Source organism: Colias philodice, chromosome 26, assembly GCF_061535455.1.
Source record: "Colias philodice isolate Cphi_HAF_F1 chromosome 26, ilColPhil1 Martin Lab GWU primary, whole genome shotgun sequence".
NCBI classification, from domain to species: domain Eukaryota; kingdom Metazoa; phylum Arthropoda; class Insecta; order Lepidoptera; family Pieridae; genus Colias; species Colias philodice.
The window spans coordinates 3,434,834-3,460,213 of record NC_143111.1 but is presented as its reverse complement, the minus strand read 5'-3'; the positions used below and the strand labels follow the sequence as shown (position 1 = coordinate 3,460,213).

General features: G+C 30.7%; 1 protein-coding gene across 1 annotated transcript in view; it reads right to left on the bottom strand.

The window, feature by feature from the left end:
- Positions 1 to 24,744, bottom strand: part of LOC149476842 (synaptotagmin-10-like) — a 52,199-nt gene extending 27,455 nt beyond the window's left edge. Inside the window, exons 1-6 of the mRNA XM_089711226.1 lie at positions 24,588 to 24,744; positions 22,296 to 22,437; positions 17,395 to 17,538; positions 7,945 to 8,067; positions 5,009 to 5,163; positions 2,502 to 2,670 (exon numbers count right to left, since the gene is read on the bottom strand). Of these exons, the coding sequence (XP_089567352.1) occupies positions 2,502 to 2,670; positions 5,009 to 5,163; positions 7,945 to 8,067; positions 17,395 to 17,538; positions 22,296 to 22,437; positions 24,588 to 24,667 (813 nt within the window). The 5' untranslated portion in view covers positions 24,668 to 24,744. The remainder of the gene's footprint in view (positions 1 to 2,501; positions 2,671 to 5,008; positions 5,164 to 7,944; positions 8,068 to 17,394; positions 17,539 to 22,295; positions 22,438 to 24,587) is intronic.
- Between the last annotated feature and the right edge of the window lie 636 nt (positions 24,745 to 25,380).

Here is a 25,380-nt window from a genome sequence, read left to right as displayed (position 1 = left end):
TAAAAAGATAATTTAATTGTTAAATAACATAGTTTATTCAAAAATAATATATGTTTTGTGTAAACACAAGTACAGTAACGGTGTTTATGTAAATGTTTACGTTTCATCGAAATGTTAATTGAGTAAATATTAAGAATAACACCATTTAAAAAAGAATTAAAAAGCTCTTCATACCCCTTTTTAATTGACGTTGCCAACAACGATAAAAGGTTATGAATTTACTGCGTTGTTGTTTTTTCATTATTTTATGTTAAAACTGTATATTTTCTACTTCAATTTGTCGGCTAAACTGATTGATTTAATTATCTACTAATGATGAACAATTCATATTGCATATTTGTTAATAAAATTCGCCGTTAAACAAATTGCATAACACATTTTACAAATATTTACTTGGTAATATTATAAAAGTAAATCACAGCATAAATGTACCATTTGTTTGCCGAGTGGCTCTTTGCAATCCTCTTAATATTAATAGGACAGAGACTCAGAGAGCTAGTTATGTCTCAAATAAACTAATTTTACATTGCATAATGTCACAGTCTTGCATACTGGCATCCATAAACGTTATAAAAAATATTCAAAGAGAGTCTCGATCTTGGAGGAAGATAAGTCTGTCTGTATGAAGCCAAGGGACTGCTATAGCGTTAAAAAATTAAATATTTAAGTAGAAAGTTAGAAAATATTTATTAGACTGAATAAGTAGTTTCATTAGGAATACTTAAAATTGGTGTGCTCTTCAAAAACTCTAGACATAGTCAATTAAGCTGAATTTCGTACAGTCTACACTCTACACGAAACACTTTTAAAATATTATTTTTATCTGTTTTTGTAATTTTTCTAACATGCAACATAATTTCATATAATATCATGCGCAACTCATAACCTCGTGCATGTGAATAAAAATATTTACTTGAATAGTTTGTTCAAACTAGATTCTTAATATTACTGCATTTAGAAGAGTAATTTCTATTTTTTTTAGAACAAAAACGTAGCGTAAAGTCCAAGACCTATGCATTTGCCTACTTTCATGCCATTGCCCTCAACTCCAAGCTTAAGATAAACACGAATTTAATAACATAATAACTTTATACCTTTATTTATAAAACCGGGAACCAAATTGAAATATTATTAGATCCTAACAAACTCCTTTAAAAGAGACTTGCCAAAAAACCGGCAAAGAAGATTTAAAACAAAGAAGTTAGCTTTATTAAGTTTGACGTGATGAAAAGTTTGATGACTTTTATAATATTCACTTGTTTTATGTTTGGTAAATAAGCTACTATGGAGAATTTCATAGTATTATATTCCTTGGCAATGAAAAGGAAAATTAGATTTTCGGGCCATTTAAGACTTATTTTTTTAACTGAAGGAGAGAATGCCTTCATTTAAATAAAAAGAACGTCTTTGCCGAGAACTGGAACTGAAGTGGAACTTCTTTGAGAAGATTCAAAGAAACCAAAATCGTCGCCTTATGCTATAACGTGACGGTATTGATATGACGCGACCTTGAAATTTTACTCTCAACTAAAGAAGTTTCACTTCAAAAATATCTTTATATGTAGGTGGTACATGGTAAAACGTTTATTCTTATTTTTAGTCCCCTATATATAGCTAAGTAACTTTTGTAACACTAGTATATATGCTTCGAAAGTTATAAAATGTTTTCGCTGTCTGCTCGCTACTGAGTACAACGTCACAGTTATTTTAAACAAAAAGGACTTATAGAAATGTGACTGTGATTTATGAGTTTCAAGTTTTTTGATATCGAGGGACAGTGTGAGAAATATTTTACAATATGTTGTTATGATGCTTTTGTGTGAAATATTCGGAAATGTATTAAATGTAGGTAATGAATTTATCATTTATTATTAATTTTCTTTTACATTGAGGAAATGTGGTCTATGTTCTTTCGCGATTTTCAATAACTGCATTTAATTGCATAGTTTAAAATAATATTTTCTATAGCACATGATTACAAGTAATTCACAACTTATTAGTCCTAACTCTAGTTTTAATAAAGTAACCACTACCACACATTGTATTAAAAACGTACAAACGTTGACGTATAGCCCAGTTTATATTGCAATTATATAGACACAGAATCATAAGAATCAACTGATACTATATATAAAAATAAATAAATAAATAAATATTTCAGGACAATTTTCACACACGGCACGATCTAATCCCATACTAAGCTTTCGCTTATGTTATGGAAACTAGATGGCTGATAAACATACATATATAATTTTTAAATACATACTTATATAGATAATTAACACCCAGACACAGAGCAAACACCTATGTTCATCACACAAATATTTGCCCCGGGTGGGAATCGAACCCACGACCTCTAAGAAAAGTATATAAGTAGAACATTACATTACTATTAAACAATTACTTGTTTAATGTACATTAATATGTACATTAATATAAGCTCAAACTCAATAAACACCTATAAATGAGGAAATATTGTTAAAAAAAAAACAACAACTCACCTGAGGCGGGGCCAAGATATTCATAGTGTACTCAATCTCCTGCGTAAGATCAGCCGACTCAAGTAAGCCCTTGAGAACAACATGGCCGATGAGATCGTGCCGACTGAAGCGGTCGAAATCGTATACCGAGAATTGGAGGTAACGCTGTCGGAGTTCTTCGTAACCAACACTAGGGGAAGGTAAGAAATAATATACCTAGTTAAAAAACAATATAAAACACGCTTAAATTTAAACTCTAGAAATTATGGCATTGTCACCGATCCTTGAAAAGTGTAAAAATATGAGTGAGTAAAGTGAGTCACACATCATCGCCCAATGCCAGGTTTGAGGTTGTCCTAGTTTCAGAATTAAATTTCCTTTTGATATCTAGACCACCAGAAAACGGCAAATTTCACATTTACAAATTCACAGTCAAAATTGTGAACTACGCAAATCATTCTAGAAGGTTCGAGTCACATAATTATACAGGCTTTAGCAACATAATCCTATTGCGGTGGTATTAGTTCACGCTAAAGCAAGCTTATAATGACGTTACTATGAGCTTACAGACCAAGTAATCAATTCTATTTGAAACACGATTTGGACCACGAAATTTTTAATCATATTTATTTTCATATGTGAGGTCTTAGAGACCAATTATAAAGTGTAAATTAATATGCAACAATATTGTTAGTTATCAATAAGTAAGGACACAATAAATAGAAAAGTTAATTCTATGTAGTGCAAGCATAGAGATAGTATGTACTACGTAGTACATATATCTTGATGAGTGCAAGAGATTTGCAAAATACCACAGTGATTTATAATAATTGACAGAATCACTCTTTGGGTAATAAATTAAACCGTTATTATTGATATAGATTGATACATTAAAAAGATGGTCTCATCGTGAGACATTTCATTTCATTTATTCATTCATTTATTTCATTATAATTTACATAGTGTTTACATACAATTACAATTTATTACAATATACAATTTATATTCATGAAAAGTATATAAAGTGAATGAATATCAATCAAAAACACACGAGTTAAATTAGTTCATAATCCAGGATAAGGTTAGAATGCCTTCTCTATTTCCAACTTGCTAAGTAAATAAGAGAGATTCAGTCTGTGGTCTGCCCCCCTAGTCAAGTGGCTTTCTGTTAGCGTAGCGTTCAATAGAATAGACTACGAATGTATGAGATTGACGTAACCTGTAGATACGTTTATCTACAGCCTACGTCAATCTCATACATTCGTAGTCTATTCTATTGAACGCTACGCTAACAGAAAGCCACTTGACTAGGGGGGCAGATATAAAATTGTTTAATCCAGTTCCACTAAGAAAGTAAAACTTAAACTATAAAGAATTCATTTTAAAATGATTTTACTAACATAGTGTTAAAAGTTTCCTCTAATCAAAGACGTTTCTCGCCATTATACGAAGACTTCTGAAATCATTATAATGCGCTAGAAAACTTAATTGCCTCTCAGGTAAACTGTCTTTCTCGAGATTTCTTACTGCAGACTTTCTTATATAACTTATTTTATATAAATAAAGTTTTATCGCTAACCTTTTATTCGATTAAAAGATATCTATACTAGAAATGTAATAAAATAAGATGGTGTAAATTCATTGTTCGAGTTAACCCAAAACACGGGTTTCGATGCTATTCCGTGCTCTCAAGTTAATACGTGACCCGCATTACAACTTCCTTTCATATCAAAATATAATATAATCAGATTTTCATTTGATATTAAATTTCATTTTATCAAATAAATGTATTTTCTTTCTTTCTTTCTTTCTTGATACCTTCAATTTACGTATAAATATTGTAAACGCTATAGCCTATATAAACGCTATATCTAATATTAATTCGTCTAATATGTCTTTAAATGTCTGTCTTTGAAAAGTTTTGTCTGAAATCACAAATCAGAGAATTATCAACATCAAAAGTGGTTTGTTTAACAAAAAGAAAAGGAAGAACTGATTTACTTTCAAAATCTAGAGATTAATTAGTAGCATTAAAACTTAGATATTCATTCCAAGAATTATTAAGTCTTAATTCTTATTCCAGGAAACAATTTTCTCTCCCAATGTTATGATTTATTAGTAGCGTAAAACTTAGAATCTTATTCCAGGAATGGTCAACAAGATTTTAATTCAAAGAAAAAGATGAAGAAAGATATAAGTCTTTAGACCTCATTTTATATTATGCTGGTATTTAATCATTATGATGTAAAATGCATCTGTCCCACATAGAATGGTCTAGTATAATAGTATTTTACTTTTTGGTATTGAGTTTTAGAGGAACTATATGCTTTATAAATAAAAAATATTAATCCTACACGAGCCACCGCGCGTCTTTCCTACTTTTCGCCGAGATGCTAGGCGTCGCCCCGGTAAGGCAAAGGACGCGGGTTCGAATCTCGCCTGGTAATCGTATTTTTTTGTAGTCTTTAAAATTGTATTTTTATTTTACTTGCTTTTTTATTTTTTTTAACAATTTCTTTATACATTACCTGAATAAGAAGGTTTCATTGAACACCGGGTTTAAGTTCTTCCGATGGACTTTGGTTTGGAATTTCTTCTTGCGATCGGGGAGTAAGAACACCTTGATGTAGGGGTCACTGCTGCCTGTCACATCTTTGATGGGCAGGTCTCGGGCTTCGAATATCTAGTAAGGAAATTTAAATAATATTACGAAATATATACAAATATATTATGAGTACCTAGTAGGTAAGTCTATAAAATACTTTGGTCTTAGCGTGATGATGTATTGCTTATCGTTCCTCGATAAATGGGCTATCTAACACGGAAATAATTTTTCAAATCAGACCAGTACTTCCTGAGATTAGCGCGTACAAACAAACAAACTCTTCAGCTTTATAATATTAGTATAGATTTTGTATATTTCGAAAATAAAGTAAGGACTAGTTGTATCTTCTGAATATAGTAATTGATTAGTATGAAGTTTTTTCTGTTGACATTTTGATTTTCCCGTAAACTAGGGTAAGTTTAGAAAGCTCGTGAAATATTACATTTTAAAATAAAGTTTGTTTTTGTTCGAAAGATACATTGTGAGACGGGGGAGAAAGTTTTCTGGATTTCATTCGAGTAAAGTTTTCGATTTCCAGACTGTCTCGTATAGGTACACTGTATGTTGGTTGATTACCTTGAATTTACCATTATTAAAACCTAAGCATATTTTTTTAAAGTACTTTCAGAACAAATGAATCATTAATCTATGTGAAGGAAAAGGAGAAACTCACTAAGAATTTGTGTTACAGTAATTCGAATACGAAATCATTATAATATTGTATCATCAAAAACACATACTGAATTTATAATCGGATTATCGAGTATTTTATTGGCAATTCAAGTAAAACTGTATTTAATATTAAAATGTAGACTCTCCACTTCTCCAGTATATGCGCCATGTTAATGCTTTGAAATAATAATTAATCTTTTTAAATACATATCTCTTTAATAATATTTTTAAAAGCTAACAATAGTCAGAATGAGGAAATGTATAAAAACAGAAACAGGAAAAACCTTTTTATCGGATTATGCTCAAATACTTATTTAAAAATCAGTGCAGTAAGATCAACATTCTTCAAAACTAACAGATAATCAAAACAAACATTTTCTTCATAAAACGATAGAACCAACTAAGTGATTGAGCTGTAATCCACTTGTTTATCGGTAACTTTCATTATTGGCTACGGTTTAGCACTATATTGCCTATAAACCTACACAACGCCTACACTTCAACTTAATAAAACTTGATGGCAGAATATATTGGTTTGGCAACAAAACTAAGTCAAGAAAAAAGGTTAGCATAAGACATGATGAATCTTTACTACGAGAATATGGATGATATAATCCGCTATAGATTATTATCTACACGTATGTTGTATTATTTACGAGTATCTTCTGTTATTTGATATGAGACATTCGCAAATAGACATAAGACGACTATAAGAAGACTTATAAGTGACTTTTCCGTATCTACTATAGTTTTGAAATATTCGGCATAACCTTTTTTGTCCATTTAATAGAGTTCAATATTAAAAACCACTTCATAGGTTAGCTATTTAAATATTAACGTTTATGTTTCAAAAGAACGTTTAAATAATGATTCCAATTTGCAAGTTATAATCTAATTATCATACCTTATCTTAATCTTAAGCGAAAGTTTGTATGGATGTATGGATGTTTGTTACTCTTTCACGTAAAAACTACTGAACCGATTACAATGAAATTTAGCACACATATAGAGGGTAACTTGGATTAACACATAGGATAGGTTTTATCCCGGAAATCCCACGGGAACGTGAACTATGCGGGTTTTCCTTTGAAAACGCGGGCGAAGCCGCGGGTGGATATCTAGTATTATATAAGGCGAATTTATTACATAGCGTTAAAAATTCATACAAACTTTTCAATATAAAGGATTCACTTCACTCGCGGATAATATGTAGCTTATGTGCTCATAAAAAAGTTAAAGCCCGATAAGTGATTGAGTTTAATCTAAAGACTATAATGGACTATTAATCTATCTCTGTGCTAAACTTTAATCCTTCCTCGATGAGCCATCCATCTATGTTCAGTAACATAGTTTAAAATAATATTACAAAGTAGGTTTTTTGCTTTCTAAACGCGATTTATGCATTGTATTGTTTATACTGATGTAACAAAAGCTTTATAAAGAGCTTAGTTACGAGAAGTCTTTAATTGTAATACTCATGTAAAATCGAACACAAGAAAATACTATGCTATTTAATTTTTTATATTGGAAATTTCATCTGATATTCTCCACGTGTATCCACTATAAGAATCGCTACATCATTATTATAAGGGCTCATTATATCATAATATTACATAATAGGTACTCCAATAAATTGTATCAAAAACAATGAGAAAGCAAACAAGGCTCCTCAGGGATCGTCTAGAATCTAGATAACAATTACAAATACTTGTTTATATTACGTTTATTTTGAAGTCTGTGTTATTAGAAGTTGCTTTGATATTGACATTATACAAGTTAGAAATGATGAAACGGTGTAATCAAATAATAATATTGGATATATAATAATTTTGTACTGAGTGGAAAATTTCATATTGTTGTTGACTTGTTGTGTTGTGTAGTTTTGAATATATAAGCTGCTTCACGATGATTTAAAATGGCTCTGACTTGTCTAGAATACAATTCTCATTGCTCTCATAAGTAAAATTTTATCTTCTCTTTTTTTTCGAATCTTGTATAGTACTAAGAAGAGGTTTTATCATTGGTTTTATCAACAATTCGTTTTCATTACCTATTTAAAATATAAAATATGTTGCACTAACATGTGTTGCAGCTAATTAACTATATCATTGCGCCTTGTTTCCGCTGGAAAGTCGGTAACATATAAAACACATAGTCATACATATTATAAATAAAAAATTTCCTTACCTTCACAACCAAGGCTTCAACCTCCGAATCATACTTGAGTGCAAAGTGAAGCTTGCCACAAAATTCCAAATCTCCACTGTCTGTAGATGACTGACGTACTAACTCGTTCTTATAGAGCTCCGGCTGTGGACAAACATATTAACTATATTATAAGTAAAAACACTAAATCAAAAAAATCATAAATATTTATGCTACATGGCAATTGGCAACCAAACGAAAATGTACGTACACTATATTCAACACACTTATAATAATGATAGGTATGTAAACGTGTATACGTTTAAAATTATGAAGATTTAAAATAATAGATAGTGTTTTCAGAAAATAAAATGCAATAAACTTTAAATGAACTACCTCGAATGTAATTTTAAAATGAGGGCTTTATCATCAAAGTTTAGAGATTTTAATATCCACATCTGTCTTTTTCTTTTTTAAATTGTGCCATGCTTTTTGTATTTTTACTATCATATTTTATACATTTCATATGAATCGTGAAGGGTCCTTTCTCAGTATTTTCTTTTAATTTAAATACGTATTCTTTACACATCACATTTTTAAAATAACACAGACAGAAAAGAAAACATTGTAAATCGTTGCAACATTTTATATTCAATATTATACATTCAATTCTATACCAGACCTTACTATAAATGCCACATAAAATATAACTTTACATAAATTAGCTAACAACAAAAGACTGCATTTCGTGACTCAACGAAGAAAATTCAAAGAAAATCTTGTTTCACGAAAGAAAAGAATCTCGATCCAAGTATTGTGATATTTGATATAAGAGGTGCATTCTTTATAAAAATGAATCTTCAGAATGCGATGGTACCATCTGGAACTATACTTTGTTTTCTATAAGTTTTGTTGACTACGTATTGTAAAATAAAATGTTATTTCTCTTTAAATCGAAAAATGTTAAATAATAAATTACTATGCCATTTTTCATTCTTCCTTCTCATAATGGATGTCTATATAAAATGGGCATAATTTTACCTCTACATTCCACTTATTGTGTTCCAAATTTCATTTAACAATAAACATTTGGTCTTTATCCTCAACTCTCTCATACCACAAAATTACACAAAAACATTAAATTAAAAACCGTAAACCATACAGGAACAATATTAGCCTTGCTCGTGAATATAAAAAGGAATTTACGATAATTCCCGCCATTTCGTAAACAATACGCACAAAGCGTTATTTATGGTTTCAATAATAATTTTACGGCGTCTGCTAGTAGGTTAATATGTAATGAAAGACAATAGCCACAGGTATTGTTTTTTACACGCCATTTTATCTTTGATCAACTACCTATTACAAGTACTGTACATCGTTCTTGTACATGGGTAGATACCCATTGTAATAATTGTTAGAAAACAAAGCATATGTATGATATGGTTTGAGTTATGGGAGATGATAGCCTTTTCTTTATGAAATAATGTTATTGATTTGAATGTTCCTTGCTTTACGTATAATCTATTGTACCATTTTACCTATGTTTTATTGTCATTTACAGAACAACATTATCTCCAACTCTCTCAACATTATCCATGAACCAAAAATAAAAATATTATATCAATCGTATACAAATCATAACTATACTAAATGCTAGATAATATTATCTATAGGTATATAAAGCCTATTTTATTCAATCAAAATGACAATTTAATTAAATCACATAACGAAACTATAATAACAATGACATCATATTAAACCTTAGTTCATTATTTCATTAAGCGTCATAATCCAGTCCATTATCAAAACAATATAAGAACCGTAAACGCTCCCAACTAACATTAAATAGCTTTTATTCCTTAATAGCAAGTAATCGTGATCGTTCATAGTTCTAATGTCGATTATACTACCATTCACCTCATACAATATGTGCATATGAGTAAGTAAAAACAACCTAGCTTTCGTGAATCGTTAGTAAGCGATTTATCGATATGGATGTAGGTATATGGATAGGTTATGATAATAATAATAAATCTGGGAAATTTATAAATATGCTAACAATTTCACCATACATTGAACATTTAATAAATAATATCTCTCCACATACAGAAACTTAATTGCTCGTTATCACATTTAGATTCTATAAAGACTCAAGTATCATTCCAAATAATGAAAGTTATATTTTGAATAACTATTAACTAGAGCTAAAACGATATGTTTCAATTTAGGTGACTCGATTACTGTAGCTTGTAACTTCGAAGTTTCTGCAATTAATTGCAGTGAATTCCAACTAACCTGTCATAATTCAAACTAAATAATAAACCCTATAGGTACTATCTTCAACATAGGTATGGTTTGAAGTGAAACCTCTTAAGGCGCATTGCGAGTAAAATTTCAAGGTGGCGTTATGGCAATACCGTCACGTCATGGAGCAAGGAAACAGTTTTGGTATCTTTGAATCTTGCCAAAGAAGCTGTTTCACTTCTGACACGTGTCGCTCGGCACACACGCTCTTTTTTCATCTACCTATGAGATAAAAATGTATTGCTATCTTTCTGTGATCATAACAATATCAAGAGACTGGAAACATTTGACTAATAAACATATCTATATCATGGTAATGTGATATATTTCCCAATTTTGTGAAGGCATAGAGGATATGTAGCAAACTCATTTCAGTCTGATTTATTGTTGTATCTAAGCAATATTAATTTTGCATTTGCCAAATGATTTGAATTATCTCAGTCTTTGGTATGTTTTTACAAATAAATTTGACCACTTTATTTCGATAATAATATTATCCGCCATGTAGGCAAGAATCATAGGACTCTAGCCAAAAATAATATTAATTAGTGATAATCTCTTATCACTAGTAAATATTATTTTATCGCTTCACTACCATAATTTTACTGATTTTAAAAATATAAATAAAATAAAACACATCCACATAAAGTGTCTTCTACACTTTGTATACTCCTTAGATTTTTTGAAGTGAAACTTCTTTATCGGGGTTGGAAAAGTGTAAAATTTTTTCGTTACGCGTGACATTTTTCCGTTACGCGCCATCTTTTGCTTATCCCTACCACGCGTGATTCGACGTATTTCTGTAAAGTTGCATATAGTAAATTATTTTTTGAAAAATAAGGTTATAAAGAAGTTTCTCTTCTTACGTGTGTACACTAGTACACGCACACATTTTTTTCTTATTATTGCATTAGTTAAGCTAATCTACACTAATAGCAATACAAGTGAATATTTCTAGACGTTCATAAATATCTCGGCTGGCCAGTGTAACACTGCCAAATTATTATCTAAATGTCCTATCTCCATTACTTATTAACCAAACCCGCTAATGGCAATAGCGGGATTAATTTTTCTTTTATATTTCAATGCCAAAGTAACACGCATTTAAGGTTGGGTTTCATAGAAACTAGAGCTTTTGAAACATTATTATAAATCTTAATAAATTTATTTGATACAAAATTTATATTTCATCGAGAGAATTTATTTTATCTAAATATTCTTAACATTAGATTAAACAATATTTAGATATATTCCTTCAAAACGTACCTATGTGACAGTCGGAGAATGACTAAAAACACATTGCCAGTTACAAGAAATTCAAATTGAAATTAACATTTAAACAATACAACTACGCTTTGCTACTATATTCCAGGATACGAACAAGTACAGTTCTGTCTATTGTACAATACAAATTCCTTCAAATCTACTCGTGTAAACTGAAACCTTTTAACAAAAGAAAATATTCTCACACATATCTTAAAGAACCAACACATAAAAGTGTTAGCTTAATGCAGCAATCTCTAAGATGCTACAAAGTTGTAAACAGCATCACGGAAGCCAGTGAACTGTTACTGAAAAATTACTTAAAGTGCTAAATGGAGTGGATATTTCAAATCACTAGCTACGACTTTGTACTCTGCACGCAACCAACCGACGAGCCGATCGCTCACTGTGTTTCACCTTCAGGTTTAATAGTTATTTTTTTCTGTACGACTGTATATTTTATAGTTTACTAATACCCCGCGGTTTTACCCGCATTGCTCCGCTCCTGTTGGTCTTAGTGTGATGATATATAGCCTATAATCGTCCTCGATAAATGGGTTATCTAACACCGAAAGAATTTTTCAAATCGGACCAGTAGTTTCTGAGATTAGCGCGTTCAAACAAACAAACTCTTCAACTTTATAATATTAAGTAAGTATAGACTAGGGGTCTGATAACTACCTAGAAAATATGTCGATTTGCAGCTTCAACATTCTATAAGAGTAATATTTTCAATGTGAAGTATTTCGTCTGGACTCTGGTCTACAGTAAAATATTACTTTCTGCTTGGTTATTTCTAAATTCTAACAATAGAAATTTAATAATGCAAACTTATATGGGTAGAAAAGGTTGAATATGGATATTTGTAAGAAAACATATTTTAATGATACGATATCGTGATATATAATACATATATAATATCAAATATGTGATATATATAATACCTGAAAGGTTTACACAGTTCGGTTTGCAAGTATTTATACTTATACATAACGTTTAAGAATTTAAGTTTAAGAATTAATACTTATAATAGGTACAGCGATAGAAAAATTCGTCAAAAACAACAAAATGCAAAAGTAAAAAAGGTTAATTTTGATTTATCATGTCTGGACGTCTTTAATATTTATACACCCAGAGTAACAGGTGTAGAAAGTACCCTCCTAAAACTTAAAATGCACCCCGAAGATCGCACCATCGGTGCTTCACAAAATGTTAGAAATTAAAATAAATTGGCAACCTGTTGCTGCAAAATTTACAACCTTTCTGAAAGGATGACATTTTTGCGAAGAATTTCTCTCGAATTTTACCGAAACTTTTATTCATGTTGACAAGTTTATGAGAGTATGTAGCGCACACATATATTTGTGAAATTGTCGAAGAATTGAATTCAAAGTAGTTTTGTTTGAATGAGCGACACACGTTTTATTAAGCTGTGTCCTCGACTCTGTCATTGTCATCATAGAAATGCAGTTAAAGATTAGATTTGGTTTAAAATGTTACTTTTTCCTAGACATAGAGGACATGGAAATAATCGTTAGAATTCAAAAGATATGTTATATTATTTTGGAAATTATAATTTACCCTTTTTAACCAAACTAATAAAATTCCTACTATCTGTAGGTATCTTATTAAAAAAGAAAAATAATTGTAGGAAGAGCACAAATTAAACGCTCTTTAAATGAGCACAATAAACAGAAATATCAAATTACTGAAGTTCAGACAAGTTATATTAATTGGAGCGATGTAATTTACAGCGATATTTTTCTTCCAAAGAAGAAAACTTTCTATGAGTATTTTATGTTTGTGTAGTACGATATTTGTCGACCGAGAAATATAATTTATAACAAAACTTTGCTATTATGTAAACATCTTTGAAGGATGATTTAACTTGTTTGTTTTTAATTAATAAAATTCTAATTAACGATCGTTTTTCACTTGTTTTCCACTTTCATAATGTGACATTTGTAAAATTAATAAAGGTAGTTCATAAGTTGGGCTATTAACTTATAATACTACTTAGTTGTGAACTTTGTAAATTTTGATATTACAATTATTGAACAATAGATCACGGCAAAGAATCTTCCTCATCCTTTGTTCCTTTTGTTTGCTATAAAATGTTTTGAGAACATTTTGATTTAAGTATAACAATTTACCTGTAGGTATTCGTAACAATATAACGTAAAATTACGTAAAATTCGTAAATATAGGTAACAAAACTTTCAATTATTTCAATATTTTGAGCATTAAATAATTCACTGAACTAAATATGAACACAAAACAAAGAATTATTACAATATACAAATATTAATGGTAAAGAAAAATAATATTTGCGACAGAAACTAATAATGTTGAATAGTACAAGAAAACTCGAACTAATACACTCTAGCAAACTAATCTTTTACTTGAAAATAAACGAAAGGTCTTCAATTCATGGAGGTTTTCGAATTCTGTGAAACTGTTGAATATAAATTTTAAATTGCTCAAAGTTGTCTATACAACCTTTTTAGCATTTATACTAAGTAAGGAATAAACTTGAGTTGTCTCTTAGTAACCTGATAAGAGTTGATGAATTCGTGCTTTGATATTTTTCTTCCAAAGAAGAAATATTATTTACATGAACCTCTTAAAAGAATTTAACACGAAGGGACCAACTTTGCACTTCGTTTGAAATAAATTTCTAAACTATTATTTTCGAAGTAAGACATTCAGTTTCAGGTTGTTTGACTCTTATAAAAATAAAGTAACACACGTTTAAAATAAAATTTACTAAAAAAAGCTATACCTATATCTAATTAAGTTAATATTCTTTTTACTTCCACCATCCTGGCTCTCAAATTAATTAGCGGATAACGTTTTTACGTTTTCACCAAAATTATTTAATTTGCACTATATTTCAAAGGCGAAAATGACCTAATTTCGCCGTAATATATTTTAATTACCGTCACAAGATTCCTCTAAGGAGCTATCTCGATAGATTTACGGCGAAACTCCCGGTCATGCCCTTGCCTTTCAAGGCAATGATCGCTACATTGTTTGGAAATGATTTTGTTGTCACACTTGTAATACTACACAGTGTTTATTCAAGTTTTCTTACAAATAATAGTAAATGCGAAAGCTTGGACGATAGATATTGATTTCAATCACACGAATCAATCAAACTGCTGAAACGGTTTTTGAAACTCGCTATGAACTTGCTATGGGTACCAAAAACTGTAGTACCTTATAAAATATAGATACATAATTTTTTAAAGAAACAAATGGCTTAGTTCGCGGACGAAACCACGGGACACAACTAGTCGCAGTTTTAACAGATTCTTTCAATTTATTAGACTGCGCGTTTTATATAGTAAATTTATGCTGATATCTATAACTTGGTAAGAGCAACAATACCGCATAATTCAACGTCGAACTCAATAGCCAATTATATACCACAATCTATGTAACTACATACCTTTCTTTGAGCGTTTATGTGTATAAAATGATATTAGTTTGTTATATTTAAATACTAGCGACCCGCCCCGGCTTCGCACGGGTGCAATGCTTTTAATTGCTTTTTGCTGATACTAAATACACTACAGAAAAACTGTGAACGTTGTATATAAAAACATAGCGGCCCGGCCGGCCGGTACCGCCGCAAACGCTCCGTCCCGCAATTTTTAAATCTGTAATATCTTCGAAAATATTCACTTAAATAATACGGTGTAAAGGGCCATATAGATCCATATTAAATGGACAATGTATTCAAGGTATTTAATTGGTTAAGGATTAATGCTGTATTGGTTAAAATCGCTTCGAAAATTAGCCATTATTTGTCGTAAAAAGTAAATGACAAAAAAAAGTTATTGTGGGTTATCCGAGATAGACATATACCATCACGGACTTTTCTGTAGACCTTTTCAATGTGTACAATACTAAGTACATTATTTTGATAAAACTCGTAGGGTTCAGCCTGCGTTTGCAATGTAAGCGGAAAAAATGTAATTATTTACGACATCACATTAGAAACCTCAAAAATAACATTAAGGTTGGGTCGCCTAAGATCGGATGTGACATAAGATCGGATGCATGGAATAACTCGCAAACTAGGCAATATTCTCTACTGCTACCAACACTACTAGATCCGCCATTTTGTTCTGCCCCTCTCTTCACTCTGCGGCCGGCCAGCGACCAGACGGGACGTGTACACAGGTGATTCAGCAGAAAAGGTGTATTTTGTGGCGAAAATCGTCGATCCGATCTTACCTACAAAATTTTGATGGCTCATTGTGGAGAGTACTTTCATTGAAATAATGTAATTAATTATTTTGGGGCAGAATTAGCGAATCCTCTTTCCATCTGTATACTTTGATTACGCCTGGGACGTTCACAACCCAAGATCCGATCTTCCCTCCCAATGCCGAAGATCGGACCGAAGTTTAGCTCTTGACTGCGCCTTATGCAATAATGCGCAATAATTATTAACTTTTAATATATTTAACTATCCAATGACGCTATGACTATCAGACCTTAGGTACATTTTCATTATTTAGTCCTAGAACACGGAGGATAAAAGTTTGAGAAACTTAATTAGGATGAGGAGGGAAGACCGGACTAAAAAAACGCAATAAAAAAAAAAACTTCTTTGTCAAATTTTTTGAGGAATTTCCTGACTCAATCATTGATGCTCAATGTATGGACGTAAGTCCGGATGTTTTCCTAATGTTAACATTATTATTAAACGCATAGAAGTGAAGATACTACATAGTCCGATCTTCGGCCGAACTGTTATTTTCTTCACTATGGTAAGTCGAAAAAAGTCTGCTTTTTAGGCTCTAAATTTGCTTAGATAGATAGCATCTACGCAAACCAAAAAATTATGGGTTAAACAATATTTTCTTGTCATCAATTTACAGTTGACCGCAACAGAAAAACGACATCGAATCATGAGAAATAAAATAAAAAATACAGTACGTATAAAATTTTCGGCATATGCGTCCGATCTTAGGCGACCCAACCTTACTTCGCCACTATTTGATGGATGTTATTATACATATAAACCTTCCTCTTGAATCACTCTATCTATTAAAAAAACCGCATCAAAATTCGTTGCGTAGTTTCAAAGATTTAAGCATACAAAGGGACAGAGAAAGCGACTTTGTTTTATACTATGTAGTGATAGTGATATCGTTTTATGTTATTTCTAGAATAAGAAGCCATCAGAATATTTTATAATCAAGTACAAGGATATTTTGTCAAATATTTTGAGACTCAATCGTACAACTTGAAATTTGACTTTTTTAATGATTAGGTATAGCAGAATAATTTGAGAAATTAGATACCAGGTTTTTCTCCATTAAAGGACAAGATCAAACACCTTTTGCACGCCTCATAAGCGAAGCGTTGAGGTGGGTACTACTGTCACTTCGCGCAAAACATCTGATTTTTCAAACTTAAAATGTCTTTATGTATCATACATTGCACTTGTAAGATAATACATACACACACATATTAAGAAAAAACACTATTTTTAACGTTCATTATATTTTTGATGTCATTTTTGTTATTTAAACTAGTTAAAAAACAGTTTAAAAAAGTTCTGTCTTGGACGTCCGTGTGTCTGTATGTGCGGATCCTTTTTCTTGTTAACACGATAGCGACCGAAATACTTTACTAATCGAGTCTTTTTTTTTCTCTTATGCTTGAGTATGCTCAGGAATAGAACCCTTTCATTTTTCAGGGTCTGATTCGATGTGGTTTAATTGTTATTAAATAAACAAAAATAATAATTAATAAATATTTATTAAAAAAAAATTATGAGGCGTGCACTTTTGGATTTTCCAAATTATTTTTATTTCCATTTAAAACAACACGTTTAAAAATAAATAACTACATATTTTTTGTGCGCCCTCTAAATAAATAAAGATTAAAAAAAATGTACATTACCTTTATAAGTCCAATAGAAGAATCAGCTCGTTCCAGGCTACAGATGCTAAACTGTATGGAAGGCAGGTCCAAGCGATGGGAAAGTTGACGTTGGAAGGTCTGGTGACGGTCTGGTACGATTGGCAGTGTCGTTTGTCGGAGCACCTGTTAACAAATAGTAGTTCATATTATATGTATTAGCTAGGTAATTAATAAAACTACATAAGATCTTGAAAGAAAAACTTTTTGCGCTCCGCTCCTATTGGTCATAGCATAATGTTTTACCTATAGTGCACAGCCTATTTATTCCCCGATAGATTGACAATTTAACACCAAAATATAAGTTTTCAGTTGGTATTTACGCGCGTTGGTATTTACCAATTACGCGTTTAACCAAACAAATAAATTCAATACGTGAATTTATTTTATGCAAACGTTGTCCTGACATTAACTTTCGGCGATTCATTTTTATTCATATAGATTATTACAGATAAAATATGAGAACACATAAAAGCTTGGGAAATATGAATACCCACAAATCGATACATTTCAATTGCCAGATTAAATTAACTTTATCACTAGTACTGCCCTGACTGACTAGCTGTGCCCTGCGGTTTGACCCGCAGTACTGCACTCCTGTTGGTCTTAGCGTGATGATATATCGTCTATAGCCTTCCTCGATAAATGGGCTACACCGAAAGAATCTGAGATTAGCGCGTTCAAACAAACAAACTCTTCAGCTTTATAATATTAGTATAGATTACATCTGCGACAAGCTGTCAACAAAATTTAATCTTGCCAACGACCGTAATAAATATTTTAATCAGAGATCGGAATACTAACACTCTGAATAGTGAATTATGTAATAGAATTTTGCCGCCAATTTCCTATCAATTACGTGCTACAGTTACGTGTTTATAATTTAAATTACATTTGGCCAGATCGTGGAATTACACATGATGTGAATACTAATCAAAGCTTGATAATATTTCATATATTATACAATACATTTGAAATAACATTACTCACATATTTTTAAAATTATTTAGCTATAGATATAGTATGATACAGAAGAGAGAAAGTTGATATCGAGTTTTCGGTAGAGAAAACTACGCAGCTACGTGGCTACTTATTTAAGAATTAAATAAAACACATGAAAACATTTTAACAAAACATAGAGACAGAAAAAAACTAAGGAGAACAAATAAACATTACAAGTAATAAAACAATAAAACAAAACATATACGCTTATTACTAAGACGAAATAAATACTCAAAGGACATATTATTTAATACGAACAGAGGCAAGAGCAACGGCTTGTATTAGATACGTTACGGTTTATATTATCTAGTACATCGATCCAAGGCCTAGTTCCCTACCTAGGTCTCGTTTCAATCTGCTGATGCAATAGGCTGTAAATCTTGTCCTATCCTTACAGGTAGGTAATGTGTTTTTTAATAACATCGTCTTGGCTGTATCTAATCCATTTTGTCCATATATATAACATTTATTTATAATATTCTTTTTAACATAATTTTAACCGATCTCTTTAGGCTCCATTTTGACCCTAAACATCTGTACACTTATCAAAAATCGGTGACAATACAATAATTTCATGAGCTCAAGCGTGTTTTTTACGTGTAGTGTAAATTATATTACAAAGAGATCGTAACCTTTAATATTTCACATCATGTTCCCAAAATCAGTGACAATTTAATTAAAACTCGATAAAGTTCGCTTATTTCGCAGAAACGGCTTTATGCAGGTCACATGTAGACCATGTAGTGGTTTAACATTTTATTTTATTCAATTGTTATTTATCTACATTGTATGTTTTTTCAATGCTTGGATAAAACTTATTCGTCAAATAATGTATAAAACTACCATTTTAAAAACGTATTCTAATTGCCCGTATTTGACAGTTTACGTGACATTTTAATATCATCATTTAATACTTTATTGGACGGATAAGTTTTATCCAAGCATTGAAAAATCGGCCCATAACTTTATTCTCAATAAATAAAATAAAGATAATGATGCGTACATTAATAATGATTGTAGATTATTAATAAAGCAGGGATATTCTGTACCTACTAATTCATTACTTTCTATTTAGGAAGGTATCAGTGTTTACAAATTATCGTTTTACATGTATACTTTTTAATATTATAAATACTGAAAGATATGATTTTTGTATCTAATGATAGTTAGGCTAGAGAGAGACTAGCTACTTTTACTTTCATTATTTTTATTTATTACGCATATATATACCTATTGCATGTTTCTAAAACCCCTTAATCACTAATGCGATTTCGTCAATTTTACTTTCCTAGTAAAATTATTCGTAACATATGAACTCCAAGCAATAATTCAAAAAGGGCATAAAATATATCTTTACTTCATTGTTGAACATTGTTTCATAGATTTCCAATTCAGTGAATAGCAGACAAACCATTAATGTTTAATATCCGTTTGTCGTAGCATTTCTTGCAATATAGCTTCGAATATTGAAGTATCTGCTTTTCCGTATTACAAAGAATTGAACGCAACCTTTGATATTTATTATGAACGTTTCTTGTAGCTTTGACGCTACTTATACATGTAGATTTTAAAGCTATGGTTCTTGAAAACTTGAAATGGAATAACCAAGTTTTTCAATAGATTGATGATATGATACGAAAAATTTATGTTAATTCTTTTCGGGACGAAATAGAACAAAAGGTATATATATAGTATTTACCTCTTCAATTTTTTATTTATTCACATTTAATATTGGTTGACCACCAATTTCAATTTATATTATCTGTTGTAGGTAGGTATAGCGGTAACAGAAATACATAATCTGAATTTTTGATATAACCTGGTGACAGACGGATAGCGAGGTTTTAATACTACCTATCTCTTGCCTAAATAAATAAATTTCGGAATTAATAAAATATATTTATGCTAGATTACTTAGCGAGGAAAGCTATGTATCATCACGCTACGACCGATAGAAGCGGGGCCAACATGAAAAATGATGAAAAATGGGAAAATATATTACTTTGTAGATAGACAAAAATGGCAGCTAGTGTCTGACATGAAAATCTTGTTTCCTTTTTTTAAAACCATCTGGAGCAAAACTATGAAGGGCATAATTGTATTATTAATTCAATGTAAATATGTGATAAACGGCTTTTATGTTCTTGAATATAACTAATGAATAATCTAAGCTCATTTTAGTTTATTACCACGATATAAAACCGTAAATTCAGATTTACTTTAAAATCCAACAGACAATTTTACGACTGTAATAAGTATCCATTCGGCTAACCAAAGGCTCCATAACAAAACCCAACAATGCACTAATACGAACAATAACTTGACTAATATTATATTTTATATTATATACAAAGGGAACGTGTCTCGTCGGGATTCACGAAGATATGTTCGGGTCAAAATCCCCATAAAGACATTGCCCTGAAAACTTACAAACAACGCAAAGACTTTGACAAAAGTTCTAATTCCACGTCAAATATTGAACAATTAAACTTACTGCGTGGCCAGAATATTAATTCCCTTCTGATTTCTTTTTGTATTCATAGTCAGTAAATACCCTAAAGACTAAGAAAAAACATGTCTCGGTCTGGCAGGACACCGAAGGCTGATTACATACTTGTTCTTAAATAAATCGAAAGGTGAAAAAGATGCATAATGCCAATAACTCACTCACAATTAACTTTTTAAATATTCTAAACATTGTTTTAGTTAAGATATCAAGACACTAATATCTTGCATTGTATTAACTATCAAATTCACTTATTAAGAAGTTAAAACCCAACAATCAAACAACCTTGTCAACCCTTCCTTCGTATAAAACACTAAAGAAATTCCAACAATTCAGAATAAAGATGTCTGCAATTTCTCTGCTGTTCAATGTTCATATAAAAACCTATTGAAACTGTAGAAAACTTATTTTCATATTCAATACGTAGGTACTTAAACAAAGAATTGTATTCCAAAGTTTCATCTAAATAGTATTTATTTATTAAATACATACTCCATTAGTGAACAAAGAATACATTTCTTCTGAAATTACGGAAATGAGTTATGCACCCACGTTGAAATGTCTATTCCAATATAGCAATTTAAATGAAAAATTGTATTCCTAAGTTGGTCGGGTAACCTTACCTTTATTCTATCATCTTTCACTTAATATTATGTTTTCTTTGTTGAATAGCGGGATAAAGTATTTTTTGAAAGATAAATGACGTAAGTAATCTTTTTTTATTATAAGAATAATATTATACTGATCACTCTTCATTTTTCACAGTGATCAAGTTATATAATAATGTCATTTTTTGATATTTATAAAATATACGAATGTTTTTTAACTTCTCTGAACAAATACGTATATTCAATTTTATATACAAATAATAAAAAATGCACTAAAGTATTTCTTACATTTTGAAATTATTTTACGTCTATCATTTTAATATTTCAGAATTAATTAACCAGTATTTAGAAAGTTCTCGAAAACTCATTTGATAATAATTAATACATTTCATTGAGCTTTAAACTTAATTCCAGGGATTAAAATCACATTTATCTGCAGTTGTCTGTATTGATAAAAAATAATTAATTAACGTTCGTTATTTGGTTCATTATTTGGCTTCATAATTTATAAGTTCATTTAGTTTTTAATCCGAAGGTATATAATATTATTTTGTAGCACGGCGAGCTATAACCGTTTCAAAACCGAGTAGCAGGAATGGTACACAATATTGTTATATCAGTAAAACTAGTAGAAAGTAGTACGATTACTTTCTCCGTTCCTTTTTCTAGCCAGTTATACTTCGTCTTATTGAATAGAACAACACAGATAGAAACACGTAATGGATTTGCATTAAATAAATCAAATTATCAGCTATTTATACGCTTACCTTCTTAGCAGCATCCTTGTGTTCCTGTACGTATTCTTCTTTCAATGGCTCCGTCTGTAAGTCAGGCAGAGAGTGGCTGATCCTGATGGCGGCTTGGCGGGAAATCGAGTCGCAATTACTGTCTTGGGAGTCACGGCGGGCCCTAGGAAGACAATATAATAAGTATTTACCTAATTTATCGTTAAAATTAATAGAAATGTATTGTTTGTGTTGTATGTATAAATCTACAAATAATTACCAGTAACGACGCTACGTAGATAGGTATTGCAAAGTGACGGTAGCCAAAAATGTTTTGTATTAGAATTAATGGGAATATGAATATAACTCAAAGCAATATATATTTAAAATTATTCACTAAATTAATATAAACACCCACTATAAACATGAATTTCGAATTATAAAAAAGAATTTTAACTTTTTTTTTGCAATACAGATTATACATAATTCCGTCGGATATTTCCCGCCAAATGTGCAAATAGGCAAAGGTTTTTGTGCATACAGCCAAAAAATTATATTGCGTTAATTTTAAAACAATTATTAATTAGTTTTTTTCCTTATCACATATTTTGAAAATGACACTACTTTTGTAAAACATTGTAACAGAAATTGCAAATGCATATAATGAAATATCCATGAAAAATGGGTGATATGAATAAATATTGCCAGTTTCAAATACGTCTGGTGATTTTAGTACATGCAATAAAACATACATTTTTTAAAATTCAAACAGATAAAATCGAATGTACCTATTATTTTTTATAAGGTTAGTTTAAAAACGTGTTGTAAAATATCCGTCGTACTTTAATAAAATAATATAATTCGTGGTGTGAATTATTGATGTTTTGCGTGTTCGGCTATGTTTTTATTATTTGCTTTCAGGCGTTTAGCTAATATTATGTATTTTGTGCCATAATGTAAATATGTTGTGTTAAATAAAATTTATCAGGGTAAGTTAATTTCCATTTATATGTTTTATATGTTAAGCAAATTAAGACGAAACAAGGTAGTTCATTAAAATTAACGTAAACTATTTACTTAATAATTAAAAAAAAGTTATAAAAAATCCAAGTATTCATTTAAATAGGTAAAATTTCGAACAACGTATCGGATTTCGTTGGGATTTCGACCCTGCAAATTAATAAATTTTCTTATTTTCATTTCAGATATTACCTATATGGAGACTATAAACATTGCAAGGATTATCTTAATCCTTAGTCTGAACATTTTAAAACATTGTTTGAAGCTTCGAAGTAACCAGTAAGTACCAGGAGCCTATAAATAAGCAGAAGTTTTAAATCCGTTCCGCTCACCTGCGCTAAGCCAGTCTACTGAAATGCAATTTCCTCAAGATAGTTATCTGGAACAATGTTATTATTCGCTCGACGTCGCTTGTAGGGCAAGCCTACTAGCAGACAATATGGCGTTGGATTATATTGACCAAATGTGTCCTTTAGTTAAGGCAAAATTGAGGCTGTTAGCTTTGGGGGTTCGAACCAAGAGATTTGACGGCATTGACGATTGATTACGCTATACTTATATTGATATAAGGGTCTAGATGTTTCTTAGTACATATTTTACTCATTTTACCGATGCAAAATGCTTGAAGATTTTAACTAGGTATGGGTAAGGAACTGATAATCATTTTTTGTTCATTTCAAGTCATAAAGTTAAACTTAATCAATGTATTCAAGAGTAAATTATTAAGCTGCAATCTAAGAATAATTACACATTTTCTAAGGCTGCAATATTAGTGTTAGCAATTGAATATTTAGGAATAATTGTATTACGCCACCCCCTAATAATTCACGTCCTTCCCAAACATAATTCTTTAATAATTATTAATTCTCCAATCACCAATACAATTGTTACACATATTCTAAGGCTGCAATATTAGTGTTAGCAATTGAATATTTAGGAATAATTGTAGGACCGCCTCCCCCTAATAATTCAAGTCCTTCCCAAACATAATTCTTTAATAATTATTAATTCTCCAATCACCAATACAATTGTTACACATATTCTAAGGCTGCAATATTAGTGTTAGCAATTTAATATTTAGGAATAATTGTAGGACCGCCTCCCCCTAATAATTCAAGTCCTTCCCAAACATAATTCTTTAATAATTATTAATTCTCCAATCACCAATACAATTGTTACACATATTCTAAGGCTGCAATATTAGTGTTAGCAATTGAATATTTAGGAATAATTGTAGGACCGCCTCCCCCTAATAATTCACATCCTTCCCAAACATAATTCTTTAATAATTATACCAATACAGTTTTCAATTACCTGCCCATAATCCATCTCCATGTAGCAGCACACTGATATCCCACAGCAGCAAGCAGCACCGCCGCCATGGCTGCTAACATCAACGCAGCCGCGTAGTCTAGGGAACTGCCCAGCACACCAGCTGGAGACTCCAGACCTTCCGGCTTCCAAGTTTCTGGAACAAGTAAGGATTGTCTAGCTTTTTTTGTTAGGGAAAAAACACTGTTTGGTTTTATTACAATAAAAAAATAAACGATAAATAATAGATAATTAAGTATACCAATTAGTTTTTAAAACTTTATCACCCTATGAATTTTAACAGGATATTTTATCTTTTTCTAAATAAATACAAATTTTCGATTGTGGCCGTCGAAATTTAAGTTAATATTAGAGGATAGTATTGAATAATGATAATAATTGATAATGTGAAAAATAATAATACTTATATATAAAAATGAATCGCAAAATGTGTTGGTAAGCGCATAACTCGAGAACGGCTGAACCGATTTCGATAATTCTTTTTTTATTATATTCCTTGAAGTACGAGGATGGTTCTTATGTAGAGAAAACGTAAACATGTACCACGGGCGAAGCCGGGGCGGACCGCTAGTACCTAATAAAACAAGAACCGAATTATTGCCTAAAAGACTATCTTAGGTACCTACTTATTTTTTATTTGACCTCTTTCATTTTATAGAGGTAAAATAAAATACATACTTAATAAATAATTGATAAAATATATCGCCATCATTAAAATTTCCAACTTCAACTCATAATGGACGGACACTATTTGAATAAATTAATAAAACATTAC